The 22,528-nt window shown below is 38.4% G+C and overlaps 1 protein-coding gene across 2 annotated transcripts in view; it reads right to left on the bottom strand.

Annotated features, from left to right (window-relative positions):
* KNDC1 (kinase non-catalytic C-lobe domain containing 1) overlaps positions 1 to 22,247 on the bottom strand; it is a 65,864-nt gene extending 43,617 nt beyond the window's left edge. Inside the window, exons 1-3 of one of the 2 annotated variants that reach the window (XM_055721369.1) lie at positions 22,059 to 22,247; positions 17,105 to 17,303; positions 13,818 to 13,876 (exon numbers count right to left, since the gene is read on the bottom strand). In XM_055721369.1, coding sequence (XP_055577344.1) covers positions 13,818 to 13,876; positions 17,105 to 17,303; positions 22,059 to 22,157 — 357 coding nt within the window. In that variant the 5' untranslated portion in view covers positions 22,158 to 22,247. Of the gene's footprint in view, positions 1 to 2,182; positions 2,291 to 13,817; positions 13,877 to 17,104; positions 17,304 to 22,058 lie in introns of those variants that run through there. The other variant, XM_055721368.1, reaches the window with a different exon arrangement.
* Positions 22,248 to 22,528: the final 281 nt, after the last annotated feature.

Below are 22,528 nucleotides of genomic sequence, written 5' to 3'. Positions count from 1 at the left end.
TTTAGCAAACAGAATACTTCAGGGAAAGTCCATGAACTAGAATATGGATGGAAAAGATTCTAGTTCCTGCCTCCTATTCTTTTCTTTCAGTTCAAAAGCGGTATTTTACGTGTGTCTACAAGCATCTCCTTTCAAGGCTACTTTATTATTTAGACATAGCCTGTAAATTTAAGTCTCTCCAAAAAAAGCGTCTGATTCCTCAGCACCCAATTTGATTTATAGAATGCAATAACCATTCCAAATACACAATGTGTAAGAATAACCAAGAGTTTATCTAGTCTTCTTTCAGTAAGAAATTTATAAGAAATAAAGCATTTCTTATCATACAGAAAAATAAGAAAGCATATTTGAACATAAACTCATTGTATACAACTCTGCTCCAAAAGTGGGACAGAATGATGAGGAACTCAGCTTTGAGGGAACAAAAATTTTGCCTTTTGACAAACTTGTTCATCCATATGAGGATGGATGTGGACGTTATAGGATATAGGAACAAGAAGAGCAGAGCAACATGTTACTTCATCCCACTTTTTTCAATTAACAATTTCTGTTCATAGCAGGGTATAACTCATATTCCCTAGCCCGCCTTTAAAATCACAAGTGTCCGAGATGCCAGAAGGCAGGCTTCCACTCCCTCCAATATTGCTGTTCTGTTGTAAAGTTGTTCATGGCACCTTTTCTTGTTTAAGGCCAGTCTCATACTGAATAAAGAAAGATTTTTTTTGCCCACACAGAACACTGTTCTGTTGAGATTCTTCCTTTCCTTTGACATCCAGGAAAGCTAGTTTTGAAGATGGCCATTTCAATCACCATGGATGGCTTGTACTTAATTCTATGTTAAAACATTTATTTGGAACTTCAACATCTTTTCCAACTTGATATTTCTCTAAGGTAAATCCCCTTTTTACTTTTTCTCTCTTCCAGCTCCTCAAACACCACCATCACCACACCCACAAGGAAAAAAAAATCCAGCTACTTAATTTCCTTAGCTGGCAGTAAATATCTTTAATATTTAAGGTAATCCAATGTAACCTTAAGTCTTGTCTGAACTAGAGCAATGAGAAAGCGAGTTTGTCGTCATCCACAAGGTGGGGCATTCCCCAAGTTTATGCATCGAATCCACTTCCCACAGTTTCAGCTTAGGAAGCAAATTTCACTTTCTGGGAAAGGAGAGAAAGATGATAAACACAACAAATAAAGCAAATTCATAAGTACAAAATTCCTAATGCTCACTAGAAGGGATTGGTCTCAATGAAAAAAATCTCGCAATTAAGCTAACGGTTTTGTGGTATGCTACAAGGAGAGTAAGAAATAGGAAAGGGCAGCAAACAAGTTTTCTTCTCCCGGAAGATAAGCAAAAACTGGTACTGCATTGGTAGGTAGGTATTTTTCTTAAAAGAATTAAGAGGGCTTTTTCCCCTTAATTTCTGAAAAAAAACCAAAAACAAACCAAGTCCCCACCTGTTTTAAATCTAGCTAAGGAGAATATTTTTTTAATTATAGGACCTTTTGCATTAAAGGAGAGTAATATTAATAGCTGATAAATAACATGCATTTCAAGAAAGATTCCAAAAAAACCCCACAACCACCCTCTTCACAATTCCCAAAGAGACTTATAAGTTAAAGACTAAATGTACATTGTTACAAAGAATACACAGACTGTGCTGGCAAGACTGCACTGCAGTATCAGCTTTAAAAAGGGTGAGGGGGAAGAGAGGAAGTCACATCAGGAAACCGGATCTCCAGATTTGGTCTTAGAGAATACACCTACTCTTAGCCCAGAGTTAGCAAACGTAACAAGAATCATAGGTAAGTGTAATTGCATCACTGGGAAAGCCATCATGGAAATAATGTACTCTTTCACGATCAAAATGGCAACACAAGAAAAGATGTTTGAGAAAAGTCGCAAGTATGATTTGAGGTCCTGAAAGTCTTTCTTTCAGCAGCAAGCTAGAGAGGCTCATGTGTTTCAGAGAAAAATCTGAAGGCCATAATCAATAAAGTAGCTTAAAATCAAGATAACTTCTAATACTAAAAGTGGTTTCCATGACAAAGGCATAACAAGAGTCATAAAGAAAAAAAAACCAACAACCAAACAAAAAACCCCAAACAGATAAGAATTCAACAGTTGACAATACTACGTATTTTTAAAACATTCAGGCTAAGTACTGGAAACACTTACCAAGGGAGAGGACAGCTTCTGCCATTATGTTAAAACTTAATATCACAAGTGAAATATATTCAAAAAGGCTTCTGTCAGTTCCAATCAAAAGTTACTTGCCTTGCTGCATGCCATTTTATGACTACTTAACCCTATAGGAAGTGAAATCAGAGGACAGTAATGATCTGCTCTAGTTCTAAAATCTGCAAATCAAAAGATCAGGAGCGGAAGTAAAAGCTCCAAGCCTACACAGAGAGCGTGACAGAGGCTCTGTTGTATTACTGCTTGGCAAGGCTAAAGAATTAAGCTTCTATAGGAACTCAAACTTGCAGACAAAAACTACAGAAAAAGAGCTGACAAAAGAGCTTTTGAATAGCGACTGCATAAGCATTTAGCATGTTGCTATTATGAACAGTGACCATTTACATTTTGTATTGAGATTTCACAAAGTTCAGAAACGTAGGTCTTCAGCAGAACTGAAAAAGACAGACCATAATAGAATTAATACTTCCTGTAAATTATTTCTGACTAAATGACAATTCTTGGTTTTGACATTCATATCTGACCCTTATTTTACCTTGCATTTTTTTCTTTTTTTTATTGAGATTGCTGCACATATGTAGATGTTTTCACCCTTCCACAATTCAAAGCATTTAAAGGTTCCCTAAATGAAAGCTTCTGTGTTTTTATAAAACTCAAAGTTTTATAAACAAATTCAACCTAATGCTTGAGAAAATAGCTATTGGGAGAACACATTTAATATTTACCTATGACTTTTTTCAATGTACTTACTCTAAAATGCCCTATTTTAATGCAAAAGAGTCAGACAGTAATGTTTTTCAGCCACAAAATGAAAGGGAAATAGGCCTATTATTTTTAATACTTCCCTTCATTACAAAGGAATGCCTTTCTGCATAACTATAATTACTGGAAGGTGCTGTATTAAATATTAGCTTTTCATTCATTTGGCACTTTGGATGTGTAGATAATTAGTCTGCAGAATGTGCTAAAAGTGCTAAACCACCGTAGACTATTCATAAAACATACATACTTGCTTGGATTGGTAGCAAATGCTGGAAAAACATTTTCAACCCAAGCTATACTTCCAGTTTGTCCCTTCTAACTACAGTTGCTACCTCCCCAATTCTTCTCCAAAAGACTTGTAAAAAAATAGGCACAAAAATGGAGCTACAGGTCAAATTTTCTCAAATAATCCACTCACATCTGAAGTTTGCAGGTATTTTAACCCTCAAAGTACCTTTTAATTTACCTACCAAGTGAAGGCTTTCATGTTTTGATATGTTCTCAGGTGAATGTCAGGTGATCAGTTTACATTGCAAAACCCAAGCAAGACCTCACAGATACAATAATCTAAAAAGCAATGCTACAACAACATAAGAAGAAATGAACCAAGCAAAATCTAAATGCACTTGGAAAGAGCAACTGAATCTTGTCTGGTCCCTAGATTTTGCTATGTTTTGGTTTCTTGTGACCTCTATTTATATCATTCAGTTTGAACTGAGGAACACTACCTAGTACGTCACTCTAATGTCACTGTTTTGTAATTGCAGGCTTCTTGTCTGTAATAGCTCATGACAACCGTTTCATCTCCATGAGTTTGTCTAAGCTTTATCTACATGAAACCTTTTTGCATTTGTGTTATGCAGCAAGAATTTCCACAGCTAACTGCATAACAAAGAGATATTTCTTCTTGTTTGAGTCCTCCTATGTTCATCTCTCTGTTGCTGCCACCTACTTCTGCATTTATGAGGGCTGGCAAGACCTCGCTCTGGCTGCTGCCATGGCATACTGCAGATTTCTAGCAGAGCTTCTCCCTCAGGGCATTCTCTTCCAGACTAAAGAACATTACTCGAAGTAATTGCTTCTTTTATGAATGCTGTTTCACCATCTGGTCCTGGAAATTTATTTTACTGTTAATTTCGTCAGCTTGGTCACTAGTCTGTTCTGAGACTCTTATTTGAGCCAAGTTTTTGATAATTCGCCATAAAGAAGAGTTGCAATGCAAGAACCTCCTGAAGGTCCTACAAGATGAAAATGGGTTAAAAAAATTAAACTGTTTTTCTGCTATGGCTTTCTTTGAAAAACTCTTCTGTATCTTGTTCATCTGCAATCACTGCAGACTTTGGGCAACATCTCTGTGTTTTGGTAGATTTGGAAAAAAACCTGCTAGTTTCTTAGAATTTGTAATCTTTTTGCATACTTTTTGGCTTGCTTTCAATCATCTCCTTAGGCTTTTCAGTTTTGGTGGGGTTTTTTTTTTGCAGGGTGTTTTTTTTTTTTTTGGTGAGGTCTTCAATAGGAGATACATATTTAGTTTTTTTTAAAAAATGATCATACAATAGGTTTACAGCAATCTCCATGCTACCTGCAAACACCTTATTTTAACAGCAATATGTTTTGGCTTTCCATGTGGCTGTGTAAAACAGGTGACTGCTGTCCATAGACTAAATTGCCAGCATCTATAACAGTAATTAATCTGAAAAGCAGCATTGTCTACCCAGAGCTACACCCGGGGCAGGGCAAGTCAGAAAATGCAGACTTTTCAACTGGACCTCAATATAGTTTCTAGAAGCTATTACCTTAACTATTGGAGTGAAGACAGATATATCTTGAGCCACTGGCAGCCACCTTTGCAAACATTCATTTCCCTTTAAGAAGTCACACAAAGTTTACATACACAGAAGCTCGACCAAATTGAAACCATGCAATGTGCATGCCATTACTTGTGTTTGCAGGGTGAAGACACAAATGAAGAATAGGTTTCTCATGCTTCCATCCCATTTTCAGGCTCCCTTAATCACAAAGATCAGTACCCCAACACAAAGATGAATAGCACACTAACTGACACCTCTCCTGCAGAACTGTGTGAGTCTAATTATGACAGGTAAGGAAGAACACTGCAATAAAAACGCTGGAGACCTCAGAGGTTAGATAGCAAAAGTTACACGCATTTATCTTTAAGGCTTCTTGAACAATGTTAGTTTTTTTTAAAAAAACTTTGAAACTGAATTCCATGTGTCAAAACTCTTATGATTTATCAGCCATTAACCTCCTTACTTTTAAGTTACCTGCCACAGGTAATTCCTTTATCATTTAATTAACACAATTTATTCCCTGTAGGCACAGAAACAAGGAAGCCTAGGAAACAGTTACATTGCATGCTGAACAGACTAGCTCTGTCTTTCTCTGAACTGCATAAACATAATATTTATTTCACTGTATGGCAAATATTATTTGTAGTTACTAAAGTTATTTGTTTTTAAAAAGTATATTCTTTTTATCTTAAACCTAACAGAAGGTGCCTACTGGTCAAGTCTGTCACTCTGAGCCGAATAATGCATGTGCGCAATCCTGTTTTGGGGGATGTTAAGTCCACATTTTGGAGCTAAAATACCAAAGTGCCACACTTCTGTTCAGAACACTATGGGCCAATAAACTTGAATAGCATCCCAGTTCCTTTACCGTGCCATCAATCAATACCATCAGGGCACTAAGATTTAAAATATTTGTTGCTGTACAGTAAGCAGTTCACTCTTCTTTGAGTAATAATCTCTGAAGATTTATCTATTTTTTTTCTGCAAGGAGAAGCATATGTAAGAATCTTTGATCAACTGCAGATATAAAAAGCTGGCCAGTCACTTCTGAAATACCTTGTTAAGACCACATTCAAAACACCTATTTTCACAGAACAGCTGTAGGCAACTGAAATAGCAAATGAGTAGGTAGCTCTCATTGCATATATCAGGAATGTAAACAGAGGAGGGTAAACAGAAAGGATTGGTGTTTTTTTGGGGGGTGAGGTGGGGTGCTGAGGGCTGGTTTTCATTCAGGATTTTTTTTGTTTGATTGTTTCATAGTGAAATTATTTCTGCAGAAGTAAACCTTGCTTCTTCTCTATTCAGGCATAGAACTCATCTATAATGTGATAGGACTTGAACTGTATAGCCCATAAACAAACGTTACAAGGGAAGTATAACATACATATTTCGTCCATGTGCTTCATCAAAACCTGATTAAATCAGCATTCCTGAGTAAAAAGGTAATATCTGTTGCCATTACAATTGAGAGAAAGGAGAAGTAAGTTTGTGTGTGGGTTTTTGTTGGGTTTTTTTGGGTTTTTTTTTTTTTGGGGGGTGGGGAGGGTGAGTGTTTGTTTTCTTTTTTAAACTTGGTGAAGAGCTTAGAAGTTTAAGAATCCACGAGTACATATGTATTCACAGGTTTATACAAAACCCGCTCCAATGGTCACCTAAACAAGCCTAAATCACTTGCAATGCATTTCCCAGGAGACAAGATCATTAGCTTCAAAAGCATGCTCTCAATTGTTCTTTAAGGTTTTTTTGAAATGCTGTAATGAAGGAGAATGACATGTGAGTGACAACCATTTTGCCATAATCTTGAAGGCTCTGTTGAATAAATCTCATGCAACCTAATAAGATAAAGTTTTAAGACCAGTTCAGTTTTCACTATGAATTAGATGGTCATAGAGTTATCTGGAGAGAAGTCATCCATTCTGCTGTCTACTTTAAGTTAATCAGTTCCTGAACTTTTTAAAAAAGATGGTGGTATGTATGAATGTTCTCATATACTGGTGAAACAGCTCTATTAACAGTTCATGCAAATGGTAAAAATGAATAGTTTGTCATTGCTCCAGGGAGTATAAAGTCTCCAGATCCAGTCTAGCAGTGATCATGGGTCTTTTAGTGAGCTGAATATCCCTGTATAATAGACATAAAATTAATGAAAGCAAATAAATCAAGTAATGACAAGGATTAATTTTGCTGGAGTGTCCATGTTGCCGTTAAGGGTTCAGTCTTGCATTTCAAAAGCCTTTTCAAACATTCTAAGGAGCAGAGGAGTGCAATAGAAAATTAATTCTGCCAGTAAGACTAGTATGATGATGGGTCCACTAAAGAAATGAGTTTAAATGTGGAGCACCAGAAACTGACAGATAATTCTGCCAGAACTATGGAAAACAGCTTCATCCATAGCTGAGAATTTATCAGTACTAATCAGAAGAGTTTATGTCAAAGAGGCTGGAGATAAACAACTCCTCTAAAATATTTGTGCATCTTTAACATTAAGAGGCCTAGAGTTTTATGACACTACTGCACAAGCATAATAGGAGAAAACAAATCTGTCCTCTTTTCCGTAGATTTTTACTCATGATGGGAACTATCTGCAAATTTATTCAACACAGCTCCTCAGCCTTCTAAAAGGGTAAACTTAACTACCACAAGAACCAACTGGTTTAAGGCAGAATACTAAATCCTCTTTTCACTTCCAATCTTCCCCTCACAAACCCAAATTCCTCAAATAAGTGATCTGAAAAATGCTTTTGTATATCAGAGGATAATCTTCCTCAGTCTTAAGGAAAATATATATCTAAGCTTTAATAATGTCTTCTTATAGGAATCTAATAGTCGAGTAAGGAGGAAACCTAAAATACTACGTATTTTCATTAAGCAGGTTACCTGTACAGTCATTTCTCTTCTGAGGACATTCTCCTGCTTAAGAGACAGACTATTCCTGATAAAATTATAAGTCACACTGTGAAAAGTTGTTTCAATTTAGAGGTAAAACTGAAAAATATCAGCTCAAAAAGCCCGCTAGGAAAGACCAATATGACAACTTTGCAAGCCCAACTTCAGAACTAAGCAACAAGCAGTAGGTTTTTGAGGTAATCAAATTATAAACTTTACTCTATACATGGAAAAAAAAATACTGCTGTAAAAAAAGTCCCATTGTTCTCATTCTTCCTTTGGTTAGTTCTTTGTGTAAAGCAACCAAAGGGTGGTATTTGCTCAGTACTAAGTTCTTGAATCGAACTTCAATTGGGCCGATGATGTAAAAGCCAGAGCAGGAGGATTCCATTTCCTTTTCTATAGCACAGTAGAGGCATAGGTAACCAAATGAAAGTAATTTATTTCTGTCACTGGAGGAAAAGACAGCTTTAAATAACACTCAGAAGATAGAATGGTTTAGACTACAGGAGGAAGTAAGTTACCATTTGCTGATGACAAGCCTTGCTGCTGTTAGACAGAATTAGTCTCAAGAGGAGACTATATGAAACTAAGGGAAACAGAACTCAAGAAAAAAGGCACTAGGTGTTTCAAAAGACTTATTTCCCTCATCAGATAAACACAAAACCAAAAACCCCTCTAGGAGAACATCTAAAAAGTTTTCTTTTTTCCTCCTCCACTGAGTGCTAAAGAAAGAACAGAACAGTAAAGATAATCTCACAGCATTCAAAGGTACTGCTTTAAAAGACCAGGGAAGTGACAAAGGCAAGACTTCCTTTATACCTTCTGCTGTTTTGATTTGGGAAAAAGATGAAGGCTTTCATATTCAGAGAAGGACCAACAGCTGAGACCTGAGCACTAGCTTAGTAATAATCATCTATTGAGAAACACTGCAGCACCAAACTGTTAGCTCAGTTTTCTTCAGCAGGACTAACACAGATACACCCTGAACCTTTCTTTATTCCCTAGAACAGTAGGCTTCATTTGGCACTTCAACTCATGCATTTGTATGCATATAAAATATTTTTATGTATATGGTATGTATCAGTCCAACTGCCTTGTCACATTTCACGGCAATAAGCCATATGAGTCTTACTTAGTTTAAAAAAAAAAAAAGTAATACAGCTTAGCTTACCTTTTCTATTTGCACTAGTTGTGCCACTTGCCATAGAATTGTTTATTTTTAAGCTTGTTAAAATACTTGGAATTTATTTTTTTTAATAATATAAATCAACTATAACCCATTGAGAACTGCAAGTTGACAGCCATCACGTTCTAGCAGAGAGGCAGGCAGTGTTCAGCCTTTTCTGGTTCTGATTCTCTCCCAGGTGAGAGATCAGCATGCCCCACTCCTGCTGTGATAGCAAAAAGCAAAAACAAATTCTAGATGAGAAAACACAAATGTGAACTTCGCTTTCTTCCCATTCTCTGTCCTGTATTTCTTCCTTCTCTTCAAGGTAATATTCAACTCTATCATTTCTTCAATTCTTTTATTTCTGAAAGGTTTTAATCCTGCTGCATAACTGAGGTTTCTGAACTAATACGTTTTATCATCTCTAAATAATGGAAGCAGTCATTAAACAGAGGCATTATCCAGTCTGCTTTAGATATGAAAAAAAAAAAAAGGCAGACAAGACTGAAAATTCACTTATTTCTGTTACAGAGGTTCACTAGAACAAGCAAAACTGAATAGCCACATTATTAAAAGATTATAAATGCAAGTTCACACATGGCAGACATTGGTCCTTCATCTTAGTGAAAGCTCATATCTTAAAAATGTAGGGTTCTACATCAATGAACCTCTGTGTCAGACTCAATGGCAGTTTTGTGATGCAGACAAATAGCTATTTGAAACCGGTTTGAGACAGCCAATGTTTTTAACTTGAGGCAAACTTGTATTGTAGTGATAGAAATAAGGCTACTAATGAACTCACCAATATTTAACTATTTCTGTTGGGCCTCCCATTGTCAAATTTCTCAAGTTTAGCACTGTCCTGCCCAGGGCAAGAAAATGAAATGGGAACCATTTTCATTAGGAAAATGTTCATGCTTTTCCTGTTTAGAGGGAATCACGACTCAGTATTAGTTTACACTAAAGATGAGTTGTTTGATAAGTTTAGTATATAGTTAAGTAGGCAAATTTTAAAAGCAGCCTCAAATCTATATTTTTGCATCTCCGTCTGTTAAGGTTTTTCTAGAGCAAAACATTATGAGTAAAACATTACAAAATTAGAGGCTAGTCTTTATACTTAAGATGTTTGTAACTGACTTCTAGCTCCAGACTCAATGAGAACAAATCGTGGTCAGTACGTGCTATGGCAAATACACCTTCCAGCTTAGAGGAGAAGCAGAAAGTGAGATCTTTCTATCAGTGCAGGGAAGTAACAAGCTTCAGTCATCAGAAAGCTTTAACGAGCATAGCCACATCACATAACTGCATATGCATTAAGAATAAAAGCGGAAATGAGAGCAAGCATATAGAAATGCACCTTTTCTCTGGAGTTACAGTATGGATCATAACTCTAAGGTTTCTCTCTTGTTTCCTACTCCCTCTTTAAAGCACCTGTTCTTAACAGTACATTTGCTAGTGCACAATAGTAACAGAAGTCTGTAAGCAGACAGAAAAGTTAAGAGGAAAAAAATGCACATGAACAGATACTACCCAGGAGATTATTTTAGCCCAGCGCTGTCCTAGAGACCAACGATACCTGCTGGGTTGCCTTTTCTGCCTTTGCACTGTGACAATGCTTACACTAGCAAGAGGAGGACATAACAGAACTGCGCTATTAAATACTGCTCCAACTGCTTAGCAACAGTCATTTCAAGGTCTCTTGAGGCCCTCAGAAACTGCAATCCTTCCACCAGCACCACAGGTTGGAACAGTGGCAGTACTAAGGTAGTCAGCAATCGGAAAGCTCAGCCACACTTCACTGCTGGCACCAGAAGCTCTTTCACAGCTAGTTCCTTCTTAACTTTTTTCTTTCTAAAAAGTCTATTCTACACCTGACACTAAAGCTGACAACTCCCTGAAGGGCTAGTTTTTAACCTTCCTACTCTCAACAATAACTTAAGTTGGTGTTATTATTCCCACTTTACAAATGGAGAGCAGGTCAGGAAACAAGGCACAAGTGTAAAACAAAACACACAAAATCACTTTTCAGTCCTGTGCATTGTCATTTGGACAAAGCTTTATATCTCTTGCTATTTGAAATTCCAACCAGAAGCTGAAATTTTTTAATAGTGTTGTTTCAGACACCAGGACAGTAATGCATTTCAATTTGTTTCCTGTGTCTATTACCCTTGTGTGCTTGTGCTTGCCAGCTAAGTTTAGTAACTAATTAGACTGGAGTCACAATGCCATTAGAGGTCTGGATCAGTAATTCACCAAGCAGGAAACAAAACATCTCTTGTTGAAATAACTGTAGCTTTATTTGAGGGGTTTTTAAAAAAAGGAGTTTGAAGAGGAAGAAATCATCCAGTAGCTATACAAACCTCATTGTGTGCTTCCATTTTAGAAGCCACAAAATAGGTCACCCTCAAATCAAGCGAAACCTTTGGCTGACATAAGTATTTTAAAGCTGAGCTTTGACACTGGAGTAAAAGCTATCAAAGAACATCCTGAACATAGTTAGTAGTTCCAAAACCTAATTTTTTTCTTTATACTGAAATTGGGCAGCTTCAATACAAACACTACTTTCCATTGTTCTCGAGAAAACATACTAAGCAGCTGCAAAAACACTCCTTCAACAAAGAACAACTGAGTAAGGTCATTACCAAGGAAGGAGCAAGCAGTAACACAAAACATTTGACACCCCTGTAGAAAGGGCGACTTATTGGTATAGTACAAAGAATCTTATAATACTGAGAAAGTGCAAGGACCCAGGGTTTCCTCAGACAGATTTATATAAACCAGTGCTATTCTGCTATTCCATAGTAGGAGGTTACAACTAGGGGTGAGAGGATTGACAAAACTATCAATACCTTTGGAAAAGAGAAGAACTTGAAGTATTAGCATCAAGAAGGAAACAGCTAGCTTGGAAAAATTACAATATTACAAAACTCTTGTAACAAGTACGTAAGGATTAATCCATCGTAGGTCTTAGAAACTGCAAAAACAAGCAGAGGTCAGCGTGGAATCTCTGGCAGAATTTGATCTGGTCCTAAAGTACTTAAAATTCAACCACTCTACAAGCAGTAAGAGGTAAAGCTTTGAAAGCTTCATGAATACTCATAGTCCATAGCTGTCTGAGAAAATGCACACAAATCCCAGACTAAAACAATACAGCTCTGCCTCAGTGAAGGGGAAAGTCCTAGCTTTTCAGTCCTGTTCATCGCCCTAGGATGGTCAACAAGAAACAGCTGAGGCAACAGGACACTGCTCTAGCACAGCTCTCCCTGCTTTGAGAGGCTCCCAACTTGCTACAGAAATAGGAGCAATGGGAAGAAATCAGTGCACCCAGCCTTTACCCCACAACAAACAAGGCAGAGCATGTTGACTTTCTTCCACAAAAATGTGTACCTTCATGTATCTTCATTGACCTTCACAAAAAAAGTGCAAAAAGGTCAATGTTCAGAGCCACTCCCAACTCAGCTTTCACCAATTGTGTAATTGTCCTGTGCTTGGTATGGGGATTCACTGGGGCTTAACAGGCTTGTAAGTGCTGCTGAAGAGTTAGTTAATAAACCTGTACACAGACTAATTTTACCCAAGGAGGATACAATAGCCTTATGTACCAGATAGAACTAAAATTGCAGGTCACTTAGTATTCCCACAGTCTTCCCAAATCCCCACTTAACCTTGGTCTTCAAACCTCTTTCAGCCTATCTATTTGCTATACCCATAAAAGTTCAGCAACCCTTAGAGGAGAAGAAAGGGTTGGGGGGAAATGCAAGTTTGCCAGAGGAACAAATAATTCCACAAATCTTGTGTTTCTGCCTTAGGTCTTTAGTCCAGCTTCAGAAGTACAGGAAAAAAAGTAACAAAAAAAGTTACCTTTGGGTGACTTTGGGACTTGCTTTCCTTAACCACATCTGAATACAAAGACTAGTATAGTTACCAAGTTCACATGCAATAGTGGTCACCTGCTAAATGCCCCATCCCCAAAGGCTCCCCAAAAACCTTGGGGGGTGGGGGTGGGGTGGGGGAGCAAGCACAAAAATCACTAAAACTCTGCTGGCCTATATGACTACATTAACAAAGCATAGTAACAGAGAGAAATGTTGCATCTCTAACCTTCAAAGACTATGCTACTTCATATTCTATACTACTTATCATTTTTATCTTACTTGTAGTACTACATGCTTCCAAGGTTCACTTATCTTTTCCCACCACTCCCCTGAGGAAACAGAGAACTATAAACATGACTATGAAGGCTCTAACTAAAAGAAATAAAAGGTATTTGTATGAACTATAAAGAAACAGATTTTATATATATATATTTTTTTTTTACAACTTGAATAGGACACGTTGTTAATTAAAGCATTTGAATTATCTAAGAGTACATGCCAGAAAAAATACTGTATTAGAAAAAAGGATACTAAGCAAGCATGCACTCCTGCAGCATGCAATGAGATTGTTGACTTGGGAGGTTAATGAATTAGTATGAACAATTTAAATCTAATTTAATTTAACAATGTAGAGCATTTGTGCATTGCAAAGCAACAGATAGTAATTTGTTTCTTCATTAAATCAAAGATAAAATTGCTGATTACCCTTCCATGAATTATTTTATTGAGGAGGATAGCAAACAAATTTTATATTTAGTCATAAAAGTTCACTGCTAGTCCCCAAACAAGCAAATGTAACCAGTGAAGGATACCAGTGAACATAATATAGCCCAGCTGTGGTTTAGGGCAACACATGATTCAGCTAAAATAGATTCTCAATTTTAACAGTTAGAGAGCAAATGTTTATACAGAAAATATAGCGTTTTAAGATTACTTTTTATTTCCAAAAAAACATATCTAAACAGCACAATTTACTATTCACAATCTTTAAATGTGCTAAAATTATACATTGAGAATGCTGAGCGTTTGGTACTGCCAGAAGTACTAAAATGATTAAACACACACACACACACACACACATTTTACAGATAAATTTATGAACTTGCCTCAAAAGTGTTACCAGTGATATCAAATTCTGGTGGAACAAAGGCACCCTCTGGATCATCTTTGAAAACAAAAAGAAACATGTCAGATTAGAAATCAGTGGTCTTACCTGTTTAAAAAACAAACCTTTTTGATGATACAAGTTTTATGATACACTCACATCTGATACAAAAGAAACTATGTTTACAGCAGTATTTCGGTACTCATATCTGATGTACTAAGAACTTGTTACCCATGTTTCTAGTACTGTAAGTAAAATAAAGCACTATTTTCAAACTTTCTGCAAGAAACAAAACAGACAAAACACCCCCAAAGCAATACATTTACCACGCCCAACCACTTATTGCCTTCAGACGTTTATGTTTGGACCAAGTTATCACCCAAGCTGGTGTGGCTTACCTGTGGCTTGCAGGTTTGATTTGATTAATAGGACATTTCCATTCACTGTTTTCCACTGCAGACCTGGGTGATAAGGGTTCAAGCAGCAAAACCAACCTGAACAGATAATTCCCTCTTCATCCACAGACCAGCCTAGAACCATGATGTTCCTGTTTAGTTTATTTTAATTAAAAGAGTTGAGGAAGCACATTCCCCACCCATGTGCTGCTTGGCAGAGAACTGAGCTACTGCAGCAGCCACTTCTGAGTGAAAAGGTGGAAGGAAGAAAGGAACCTCTTAAGAGAGACCAACGTTGCTGCTGTATCTAAGCATGCATGTAATATCACACTGCACTGACATCACATGAACCCACCAAAGAACACTAGGGGATAAAAAAAAAAAAAGAAAAATGTTGACTAAAACCCTACCTTTCAAGCACATATTCAACTCACCTAGTCTATCCTTCTGTGAAGCCAATGGATGATTGAGATAATTTACAAGCAAAGACTATAAGCTTTCCTTCTCAACACAGAGGAAAAAAACCAGAAGTATGCTCACAGGCATAGCATACTAATCATAGCTGTAGCTCTAATAGAACTTTTGTGCCTCTATTTTAGAAGAGAAATGCAAAGCTCTTTTATTGTGAAGATACTAAAATCAGTTATATGGTAGAGAGGCCTCTTTTTTTTTTTTTTTACATATTCATATATTGCAGTTACCTGGCATGCCTGACTATCCAGATGCTACTAACTGCTTTACAGTTCCTTACCATGTTCTTGATTCTACATTCCCACTGAAAAAGAGGGTTATGCAACTAATTCTGTATTCCTCCCCCAACATTCTCCTGTTATTTGGGGAGGGCAGAAGGGGAAGGGAACCAATAGACAAGAGGTTTTGTCCCCATCTCCTCACCCCACAGGTGACTGCTCCTTGTTTTCACCTGCCCACTACCTTTTCCCTTTCTTTCCATAGAACACATAAAAGGCTGTATAAGCATACGATTTTTATCACTGGTAAAAAACTCACTGTATTCTTTTAATATAATGTTTACAATGGAAGTTTGTCTGATCTGAAGAGACAAGAAGATATTTGAGCCCTTGGCAGAACATCCTATTGAATGCTTGTCACTTGAGCACCACAGAATCTGCAGGAAACAGAACTGGCTGCTAAAGCAGAGGCGACAGGCTATTCATTTTCTCTCACTGGCAAGCAAATCCAGAGGTTAAAATTTTTTCCTGGAAGAATAAATCCATAGGCAACCACAGAAAAGCGAAAAGGACAACCTCCCCAAGTGCCTATCTAACAAACTATATTTTAACCAAATAGCAACAAGATCTGAGGGAAAGGGGAAGAGAAAGAGTCAAAGACATAGTGGAATGGGGGAAATAGAATATATACACAACTTTTTGCATTCCTAGGGAAAACAGAACTTTAAGAAGAGCTAATGAAAAGTCTTTTCCTCAGAGACTAACATGACTTTTGCTTTGCATGGGAATTTGTTATACCACATTTCAAGGGCTTGAGTATGGCAAATTCCTGGATCAATTGCTTGCCAGCTGTTCAATTAGACTAAAACATTTAAGAAGAAATTGATTTTTTTTCTTCCCCAGCTGCAAGCAAAGATCTTAGTTGAGGGGCATTTTTCATCCACTAGATTTATTCTCTTCAACAAGTCTTTCATATAACCTTACGAATACAAAGCCAGCTTTTTTCTTTTTTAATTTCAGGTTATGACAAGATCCTTAAAACAAAGGAAATTGATTCTGCATTAGCCTATTAACATGGAGATAAAAGTTGACTCAAATGTATTTGAGGAATTTAAGCACAAAACAAATAGCACAACAATCAAGATATATTTTCATCTTTATTAATTGTATTTTATGATGTTACATGCTTATTTGAAATACAACCTTTAATTCTAAAGAAGCCAAGAAATATTAATTTGTTGCAAAGTTACCTTACCCCATTTTTTTTTTTTAATAATGTTTATTCTTTTACTCAAAATCTAGATCACACTTCTTCTGACAGCTTTAAAAAGAAATTAGGTTAAAGAAAACATAACAAAAAGCTGAGAAGTATGTATAAGGACTAGAATGTTCTTCTAGTTACGGGCTGACATAATTTTAAAAGGACTATAGAATAAGAGCTGGAGTTTTTTATTTTGTAATATCCCTAAATAAGGCTGAAGACCCATCATCTTGAGATGGGTCACATGAAAAGGGAACAGCAACTATAACATGCTTTTTTGTCTGTGCTGAAATCAGAAGTAGGTTTTTAAGTTAAACTTCCTCCCATTCATCTGCTACAATACCTGAAGATCTTACATGCTACTACAGACTGTTTTTTAGCATATTAAAATTCATTTCTTAGTCAGTCACCACACTTGCTGAGTGTAAAAGTCATGACTGAAAAAAAATCCCTTATTCAAGAGAGCTTTCCTTTCTAACAGTGAATATACACTTGGATTGCTCCATTCTCTATGGCTACAGTCATCAAGATACATTGAATGGCAGATTTCTCTAGAAATAGAACTTATCCACAAAATGAGAAGAATTGGCAGAGAACAAGAAGGTGCTTTACATAGAGACTTGTGCACACAGATACACAAGTACATAATCTACAGTGTTCAAGATGGAGATGTATTACATTCCTCTGGATTACATTCTCCTAGAAAAGTCTTAAAACAACTAGGAAGAATCTTCTAAGCAAACTCATAAAAGCCTTTGTTCATCAATCACAAACTGAGCACGTAATTTCATACAGCCCTATACTCACCTACTGCTAAACAAGTTTTTATTTTCTCTTTATTTTAGTTACAACTGTTAAGAACAGAATATAATGCTTTACTACAGTCTCTCACTATGAGTTTCCATAGTTCTAAAACAAATGGCCTGGAAACACAAATACTTACCGCTGAGCTGTTCCATGAAGCATACATTGCCATTGGTGTTAAAAGCCAAAGTGTCAGGAGTGATACAGAGTGTCTGGAAGATTGTAGAATGGGCAATACTCTTCAGAGAATGGCAACACTCCAGGCAAACTGCCCAGATATCTTGCTCAGTAAGACAGCTATCCCGCAGCGACAAAATATCAGCAAGGGACACATTCTCCTGCCAAGATATGAATTAATAAATTACCCTGGATTTCATGACACTACTGTGTGTATCACAGATTACGTTTGACACAATTGGTTACTAGTAATTTTTCCAGCAAGTTCTCAGACTTTCTAGGACACTGATTAACACCCCAAGAAACATTAAGTGCATGACTGCTCTTAACACAGAGTCTCTTAAGAAGCACAGTTAACCTGAACAAAGGTATCACAGTATGTTAACATCAAAAAAAGACTTATTATTGGAACTATGTAAGTTACATAAACACTGCATCAAAGTTAGGGAAACAGACCATTTGGAGGTAAAAGCAGACAGATTAAGTTAAAATAACTTGTTTAACCCATGTCTCCCTTAAGCTCTCCCAGGTGCCTTTGGATAAACTACTTAAAAATTCTCTTCACAGCAGTTTTCCCTACCATCTGTGATCTGGAAAAAAGTACCCTTTAAATTAGCCTGTCTTAAGAATGATGCTGGTGTGAAGTTTAGTGGTGTAGAGCATTTAATAAACACTCAGAAGCCAAACCAGCCATACAAAAAGTGTTCTTATACTTTGACTTAAAAACCAAACACTTTGGTTATCCTAGGCTTTCCCATTACACCCAGAGCTCTTGGTGATCAAAATAGAACATGGACTTCATTTCTAAGTTACCATCCTGAACTGTAAGTCAACTTCCTTTGGCCCTGTCATCACGGTAAGGCTATGAACAGTTCAGTTAAAAAAAAAAATAATAAAAAAAATATTCAGAAACAATCTTAGCCCAAAGCAGCTAGCCTTTCTATGTACATTTTTTAGAATACAAAATGAATACATTACCCACAGCTACAGAAGTTTTTATGAACTTAAAGGAATGACAAAACCCCTACAATCAAAAGATCAATTCCCTCTAAGAAAACATAAGTTAACAAAAGTGGAGGTATCTATAGAAGTTACTTCGCATCAAAGCTTTACTGCTATCAATTACACATAATATTTTCTCATTTATATGTAGTAATTAAGACTAAGGACTATACTTCTGAATGATATTAAATGTACCTTGAAGATGTAGTTGCATATTGTTTAGAATATAGAGAAAAACATGTAACCATCAGCAAAACAGAATGTGAGGTATCTTACAGCTCAGAAAACTGAGTGTTATAAACTTTTAAACCCTTGGAAAATACAGTTCTAACCTTCTTTATGTACCTCAGTACTGGAGAGCAATCAAAGATATTTGGATTACCATATACAGAAGGGTTACGAGTTTGGTAATGTTCTTCAGAGAATTAAGTATTGCATTTACAATAACCTTCAAATAAGGACCAACCCTTAGTCCAAAATTCTTTTGCTTTTAGTCTAAAGTATGTTTAATAAATACAAGAAAAAAAACAAACCATCAGGTAGGAAATAAAGCACACATTATTTGGGAAGCTTAACTTCTATTATTCTAGTTTTCATCAGCCTAGAGATTGATTGGTTTACTAATGTCAGCATTACTACAGTGCCTTTTAAAGCTAATCATGGACCCTGGTCTCATTGAGTTCAGTCCTACATAATAATGAACAGCAAAAGCCCTTACAGTTCAGATATGAGACCAAAAAACCCAAAAACCCGTAATTTTCTCTGGTCTGTGCTCAGCACCCTATGTATAATGCTACCATCCAATTCTGAGCGTGAATGAGGAGGTTTTGCACATCTTTATAGGGAACTTTTTCCAAGCGTGAAGGCCAGCAGAGAGGTTCCTGTATCTGAAAACATAAACACATGATACAGAGCTGGACCACAAACGATTAGGCTTTGAAGCTGACCAAACTGATAGGTAGGATGAGGAGATCCTTGGAAAGGAAAGACAAGCTGCTTATTCTATGGCCAATCAAAAAAAAAAAAAACAAAAAACAAAAAAACACAAAAAACCCAGAAGTTATATGATCAAAGCAATGAACCAGTAATTATTTTTAACTCTCCTAGGATCATCCAGCTAGGTAACATGATGGCATTTGCCAAAACTGAGAAGAAAGAAAGAAAGAAAGAAAAAAAAGAAAAGATAATGTTTCACTAATCAAGATGCAAAACTATGACAGTTTCCTCTGTGTATATGAACAAGAAAGGCTCAATTTAGAGATGAGAAATAAATAAAATCTTCAACCTTTAAGACAGTCTCAATATCAAATTCCAGTCATAATGAGGACTTGATAGATTTTCATTTGAGTCAAGCTTTGAGATTGAGCTCTGCAGCGGGTGTTATTCATCAAAAGCAGTATCTGCAGTTCAAACCTACAAACCCGTCTTTGTCTTCTGGTTATTTGGGGACTAAACAAATATGATGAATGATGATTTCATGTCAGATAAGCTTATCTTCCTTCTAGGGGATAGGAAAGTTAGGTAATACAGGTTAAAAAACCAAACAACAAAACACAAAAGGAAAAGGAAAAAAAAGAAAAGGCATATGAATGTCCAGTGGCTTCCATCAGCGATGGACAGCTAGGTGAAGATAAAAACCAAAACAAAACCACCACCCCACCACCACCATACAGCAAGCCTTCCTCTTTCCAATACTCCAGGATGTGATGTTTGCTACTTGCTTTACAGAAACCATGTATTTCTCAAACGACCACGCTATCTTGACCTTAGTTACTAAAGCTACTGTTGTGGCAAAGGCAGGCCTTTGTAGAGAGCGAAGCACTGAAAACAGGGAGATGCAATTGACTAGTTTACATCCCCAAAGCAATAGAGAAACAAAGTTTCCACTCTGGAGAGGAAAAAGAAACAAACAAAATTCTTTCAAGATTATACCACAGGAATTTCTGGTAAACTAAAGCTTCCAGCAAGCTCCGACTTCAGTACTTCAGACCACTGAAAGTTGGTTTGCTGGAATTACAGGGAAACTCAAGTGTCTTACGTAACAGAGATGCTGATGCCTTTACTGACAATGAGACAAGAGAGAAAAGACACTTGTAAAAGCAATTACCGCTTAATAACTATGAAAAGTGGTCAGACAGTCATGCATTAATTATTCATTGTCATTCTCAATTTTCTCTTATATTTTCTTCAGAAAGTATGAAACAGTTCAGCAGCATATAATTATGCAGAGGAAGAGAGAGTAAGAAGAGAAAACAAATTAATTTGCCACAGACAACTTCTTAAAAAATTTGAAATTAAGGAGTGTGAGATGAAGAAAGTCCTAGTAAAGAAAGGCAAGTGAAATACTGCCTCACCCTCAGCATTTCCTACTCTTCATCTCAGACAGCTTCTCGCTTCACATATTTGCTTCTGTAAACCACATACATAAGACACCAACCTTATTCCTTATACTAGGTACAGTGACAGGAAGCACAGGTTCCACTAAATGACTAAGCAGCTGACAGTTAGGTCCATCAGCATTCACAGCTTTCTGGCACCTAAGTCTTTTTGCCAAGATAGTTCACACAATCTTCAAAACAATCTATTCCAGAATCACAGAAAATGTAGCAAACACCATTCATCAAATTTACCGTGTTTGATAAGAAACACCAGGTTACCTGGGTAAGCTCACCGAGTATTCTTCAAAGCAACCCTTTTTTTATTAACTTCTCTAATCGGCAGGTGATAGGTCATGCTCATTCTCTCAACAAGAATATTGAAAATATTCACGTGCCTGGAATAACTAAATAGTAGGGACTGGTGGGAATCCATAGTCAATTTACATATTGAATAGGCGACAAAAATGGACTCAGGTCTTCCTCACGCAGAAAAACTGAGCCTCAGCCTTCTCCCACCCTGAAGAAATACTCCAAATATTTAAGCTAACATGTAAAAAGGAGGTCACTACCACCTTCCTTCTATGTTTTGCGTGGGCCAGACTGAGAGGGCCTACTACACTGAACCCTACAGATGGTGGGAGGATGAGCCAAACTGCTGAGCCATCAGATGACTTATGGAAGCTGGGCCTTTTAATTTTTCAAACTCACTTTTAAATCCTGATTCTAACTGGGTTTTTGACATAGCAAATAAAAAAGTTTGCAAGGTCTGGTTTGGGGAACAAGTGGCTCACATATGGTTCACCAAAAATTTTACTTAAAAAAAGAAAAAAACCCCAAAACATTTTGCCTTAACATTCACTAGGGTGTAAGGAATACACTTTACATGGGAAGATACAACAAAAGATGAGCAAAAGCAGTAAAAAGCCAGTGCAAAACCATGTACAAATCCAGACAAACGTGACAACAGAGCTGCTTTTAGCTACAGGTTATTTGGCATAACTGAACAAACAGATGTACCAGTTTGGGGGGGTTTAATTTTTGCCAGTGACAAAGGCCTTTTTACACTGGGCAGCAAGAGACGGCTGTACAAAACTCTGGTTGGCAGCTACTGGAAACACTTTTGCCCATGTAGTAAATTTCCCTGTACCAGGTGGGACAGGACACTGCCTCCCCGACTGCAGCACCCACCCAGGGCTATGGCCGGAGTCAGGAGACACACCAGACGCGAGGACCATGACTTCGCTGTTGTGTGGAGAAGGTGCACGGGGACCGGCCAAGTCCCGCTGGGTAGCTTGGGATCGCCGGGCAGGACGAAGCGAGGAAGCCGAGGTTCACGCACGGAGCGCACGGTGCTGCGGCCGCGGCCCGGCCACTCCCGGCGGGGGGAGGCTCGGCCGCCCCCGGGCCCCGGCGCGCTGCCCCGCGGCGCGGCAGAGGGACGGAGACGCCGGGGCCCGCAGGCCGTCCCCGAGGCCGCCTCGCCACAGGTGAGCGCAGGGGCGGCAGCGGCTCCGTCCCCGCACCTGCCGCACTCACCTCGTCCTCCAGCAGCGTCGGCAGAGGCTCAAAGTCGTAGCAGTTCACCTCGTCCTCCTCCTCATAGAACACGTCCTCTGCGGCGCCGACAGCCTCCATTCCGCCCGCCGGGGGAGCAGAGGCTTCACCTCCACTGCCTCCCTACGCTCCCGGAGCACGGCCCGCCGCCCCCGCCGCAGCGCATCCCCACACCCGCCTGTAGGCTGCCCCCGGCGGCGACCCCTGCGGCGCCGGGGCCGCTCGCCCGCCCCGCTTTAACCCCTTCGCCTCCCGGCGGAGCCCGGCCGCGGGACGCCCCCTGCCTCCCCCGGCGGCCCGCCGCCACCCGCTCAGGCCCTCGGCTGGGGCAGCGCTGCCATGGCAACGCGGCCCGCCGCCGCCTCGCCCGCGCGGCGCGGCCTCACTGCGGCGGCGCCCGCCCTCCTGCGGCGGCGCCCGCCCCCGCCGCCCGCCTCGCCTCGCCTGGCCGC

The sequence above is a fragment of the Falco cherrug genome, chromosome 9 (genome assembly GCF_023634085.1).
Source record: "Falco cherrug isolate bFalChe1 chromosome 9, bFalChe1.pri, whole genome shotgun sequence".
Lineage (NCBI taxonomy): Eukaryota > Metazoa > Chordata > Aves > Falconiformes > Falconidae > Falco > Falco cherrug.
The sequence above is the reverse complement of the archived record's forward strand: the minus strand, read 5'-3'. Positions and strand labels throughout refer to the sequence as shown.